This window comes from Asparagus officinalis, chromosome 7 (genome assembly GCF_001876935.1).
Source record: "Asparagus officinalis chromosome 7, Aspof.V1, whole genome shotgun sequence".
Classification (NCBI taxonomy): Eukaryota; Viridiplantae; Streptophyta; class Magnoliopsida; order Asparagales; family Asparagaceae; genus Asparagus; species Asparagus officinalis.
In genome coordinates, this window is record NC_033800.1 from 118575691 (window position 1) to 118580555 (window position 4865).

Sequence of the window (4865 nt, forward strand, 5' to 3'; positions counted from 1 at the left end):
TTTATTATTATATTATTTTAACTAATTTTATTTATTATATTATTATTTTAACTATATTATAATATAATACATTCAACATACTACATGTTACTACTTAATATGTTATTATTTTATTATAAAATTTATTTTAATTATTGATACATTTTATTTTATTTTATTTTATTTATTAAATATTATCAATATATAAGATTAACTATTATATTATACTATATTATATTATATTATAAGCATGTTGATAATAAATTATATTAGTTATATATGATATATTATGTTAGATATTTTATTAACACCACCTTAAAGTCAAAACTAAAACATCAAACTCAAAACATCTAAAAAGTATTTTAAAATAAGTGTTGTGTTTTTTGTTTGGGTAGTTTTTAGCTCAAAAAACACAATGGTTTCTAAATGTATGGTGTTTTGTTTTTGGCAAAAACACCATGTACACAATGAAACCACCATGGTATCCAAACGCTGCCTCCACTTTTAAATTAATATTAGAGCCTTTCTACCATTAAATTTAGTTAGCTTATTAACTTTTAAATTAGTTTCACTTAACTAAGTAGACTTGAAATTGCGCTTCCTTAGGGTGTGTTGGTATCTGATTCTGTTTTAGAGTTTCCTTTTTTATATTCCAAACTTTAAAACGAAACATATTTGGGTCTTGAGTTGTTTTTCTTTTTTTTTCCTTTTTTTTGGGCAAAAGCCTTTCAGTCCAAAACAAAACGGATAACTCAGAACTCCTTTTAGGCGTGGTTTGAGTCCTTCGTTTTTTGTTTAAACCCACCCCACACCCACCTACCCACCCCACCCCATCCCCACCTCGGCGGGGCGATGCAGGACGGCTCATATCCAAAACATAATCATATTCTCAGCCTTAAAGAAAATCCTATCTTCTCCTTCTCTCATCACTGCCTCCATCTCATGATCACTGCCACATTCTGCCATCACCACCATGAATCCTCACCACGACCAAAACATTGTTCAGATCTCTATCCTAAGATACTTGTTCTTTCTTGAACCATTTAAGCCTTCCTCGCACTCATTGCTCCTACGTTCTTCTCTTAGAATCAATGTCTCTTTCATCTTGCAATAATTGATTGCAAATCTTGCCCTAATTTGGATTTTCTTGATGGATTGAGTTTTTCCCCTAGTTCGTGTCAAGTTCACTTTGCCCTAATTTTAAATTTGAAGAATTTTTGAGTAGTAATGATAATTTTGAATGCTCTTCTCTCTCTCTTTTCCCTATTTTATCTAATTTTACTTTTCTATAATAGTGAAATAGCTAAGGTGCTTCCTGCAATGAGAACATATGTCGCTAGTCATCGATGGCAGGCAAAGGCGACAGTCAACCGCGGATGAGGGAGACAGTCAATGGTCAAGGCAGTCAATGGTTGTCGAGGTGGAACTAGTGTTCACAAACCAAAAACTCATCATAACGTTTTGAAAACAGTCATGGTGTTTTGAAAAGGTTTTGGAGAAAAAAACATGATGAAATGGTGTTTTGAAAACGATTTTGAAGGAAAAAACAGCATGGTTACCGCTCACACCTGGAACTTGTTGGGAAAGTTGAATTGAATTCTACTAGCTAGAGCCTTTGTATTGTATGCGGAAGACAATCTTGTTGACCACAACATAGAAGGAATGATTTTAATCATAAGATATTTGATCATTACTGACATTGAGCCCCCCAACTTAACAGTCCTGGACTCATCGCTGTCATTTGCTAAAATCTAGATAGCAACTGACGCTCTCTTAAAACCCCTATTTCCTTCTTTATGGACCACCATTTTTTTGTTATCAACACCCCTAATTTAGGTCACATAATAAAAATGAGATTTTTATTCTAGTTATAAACTCAGGACAATATGGAATTACCTGAAGATCAGCCAGATTTCTTCTTGTTCATTGTGTAGACATCCTAAGAACTACCTTTAAAAATCTTTTCTTTTTTTTTGGGGAAAATTGCTTCTAGGCCCCAAAATCCAACTTTCAATGTGCTCCAACTCCCCATATTTTTTAAATGAGCTGCAGCCCCTTGTTTTTGAAAAAATTATGTCCAGACCCCTCCATCATGATTTCAGCTCATGCCAGCAGATGATTAGACATATCAGCTCATTAGACATGCCAGCTGGCTTAAATCCTAATTTTACCCTCCTCTTTTTCATGCCAGCAGATGTTAAGTCTTAGGGTTAACATGTTAACTCTTACAGATAACATGTTAACTATTAAGAGTTAACATGTTAACCGTAAGAATTAACATGTTAACCCTAAGAGTTAACATGTTAATATAATAATCATGATCATCGCCGGCCACGCAAAGTTCCTCGAGTCGGCGCCAGCGACGGAGCGAGGGAGGGGGCAGAGGGGGACCAGAGGAGTAGGAGGGAGGTGTAGGGAGCCGTTTTTGCACGGTCGAGAGGGAGACGGTGGAAGAGAGGTAGGCCGAGCGGAAGGAGGCGGCAGCGCTTGGGAAGGCGTTGCGGCCAGAGCGAGGGAGGGAGGCCGCGACGGGCGGGGCGGAACGCGAGGAGGAGGGAGTGTAGGGGTAGGTGCAGCGCGTGAGGGAGGCAGGGGAGGGAGGAGGCGAGCGGGGAAGGGAGGCTACGGCGCTTGGGAAGACGCTAGCGGCGCGGAGCGGCGAGAGGGAGGCGAAGCTGCGGGAGGGAGCCGGGACGAAGCGGCAGAGGAGGAACAGAGGAGGAGGAGGGGGGTGTAGGGGAGGGGTAAAATCGGGATTTTTAAAGAGGTTGCATTGAAACTTGAGGAGAGGGGCCTGGACACAATTTTTTCAAAAAAAAAAGGAGTTGCAGCACATTGTTGAAAGTTGGGGGGCTGGGGCACATTGAAAGTTGGATTTTGGGACCTAAAAGCAATTTTCCCTTTTTTGTAATAAAAAAACTTTCCTTTACAGCTCATTTTGTGGTACAATTGGTTTAAGTGATGCTATTCAAATATATAAATAACATTTTTATCCCTAACTAATAAAACAAAATTATACCACAACTAATATTCAACGATTCTAATACTTACGCTGTCAAATACAGTGATTCTTTTACAAACTGAACAAATCAAGAAATTGAACATGAAATCAACATATGCCACTCAATCAACCTAATGAAACAAATACAGTAATTTCTATACAAAGTGAACATATCAAGAAATTGAACATGAAATCAACATATCCCACTCAACCAACCTAATGAAACCCTAATCCCAGCAAAAAACCAAAGCAATACCAAGAAAAGGACTGGTTACCTGAAGAAAGCACCATAAGAGGTTGAGGACGCTACCAACCCACAGAAGCGCATAATACGAAATCATAACATACGATCTCCCATAACTGAGCCTTGCAAAGCTGTTCCTCGCTTGAGAAGCTAAAAACGCGACGAAGATCGTCGAGGGGACGATCAGGGCGAGATTGAAGAGGAGTCCGTGGCAATCCAACAGCCACCACAAGAACCCCGATCCTCCACCGCCGGAGACCACCGGAATATTTGGCTCCGGCGAGACCGAGAGGGGGACGCCGGACAAATTTTGAAGGAGCTCTCTCATCTTTCTTGGTTTTCGAGGGAACAGCATCACGAGTTAGGGTTTTGGGAAAATTTGAGAAGTAGAGACATTAAAAAACCGTAGAGTAAAAAAGAGGTTTTTTTTTTAAAAATAGCTTTTTAGGGGGAAGGTAATGGTTTGGTATCGTTGAAGGAGGAGAAGAAACCAACGAATTTGGAATTAAAACAAAAGCTGGAGAGATTTTTAGGGGTGAAAAGCGAATTATCTGAACTCAGAGAGCGTAAAAAAATAAAAAATCCAAACACTGTGACGCCCACCGTGGGGCTCGAACCCACGACCACAAGGTTAAGAGCCTTGCGCTCTACCAACTGAGCTAGACGGGCTGGCGCTCTTTTTATATACTACAAAATATAGTTGTCCCCTCACGCACAGCAATGAATTTTATAATCTTATACTCCAATTCCTTTAAAAAAATATAGATCTTATACTCCGAAAAGACTTACAATATCAACTTAGATGAGTTGATGGTTCTATAGGGCATAATATGATTTGTTTGTACTCAAGACATTTACGCCTCATTTCATACGCGAGAATGAACTCAAATAAGAATGAAATGGAAGAATAAAATGGAACGGAATGGAATGGTTATTCGCATTCTCTTGTTTGGGTGCGTTTGTAGAATGAAGCTAGAATGAAAATCTCATTCACGTTCTCATGTTTGGTATCACTAGTTCACAAGTGAGAATGAAATCTTATTTTCTATTAATACCCTTACAACAAAATAGATTTTTAATAAGATAAAAATAAACATTAATGATAATAACTAAACAATTTTATTTATGCGTAGGTTATATTAATCTAGCTATGTTTTATACTAATGCACATATTATCTCTCAAGTGTATATTCTGTTTATATTTTTTAAACAATACTCATTATTTCTTAGTCTTAAAAAATTAAAGAAAAATAATAAAAGAGTATCACATTTTTCATAGGGCCAAAAATAATATAAAGAATGATATCCACAATCCACGGTTTTAGATATCAAAATTAACTCATTTGATAAATTATCAATAGGGGTATAATTGAAAATTACGTAACTAATTTGATTCTCATTTGAATGGGAATGATCATTCCTTATCAATTCACTTGGAATGTTTATTCCCACAAAAAGTGGGAATGGTCATTTCCTGTGAATGGTTATTTTAACTTCTAAAAAATAGGTATGTGTTGTATCAGGGAATGAGAAGTAAGAATGATCATTTCATTCTACCTCAATCCCGCATATCAAACGAGACGTTATAAAATAGGCAACTGACGGTTTAGACAGCGTCCACAAAAAGAGCGGTGTAAGGAC

The 4865-nt window shown here is 37.4% G+C and overlaps 1 protein-coding gene and 1 non-coding gene across 3 annotated transcripts in view; both read right to left on the minus strand.

The window, feature by feature from the left end:
* Positions 1-3745, minus strand: part of LOC109850682 (transmembrane protein adipocyte-associated 1 homolog) — a 14383-nt gene extending 10638 nt beyond the window's left edge. For both annotated transcript variants that reach the window (XR_002249500.1, XM_020420740.1), the window contains exon 1: positions 3256-3745. Coding sequence is in view for 1 of the 2 variants with exons in the window: in XM_020420740.1 (XP_020276329.1) it covers positions 3256-3579 (324 nt within the window). In the remaining variant the exon portion in view is untranslated. The remainder of the gene's footprint in view (positions 1-3255) is intronic.
* Positions 3821-3893, minus strand: TRNAK-CUU. The gene has a single exon. It is a non-coding gene; the product is annotated as a tRNA-Lys (tRNA).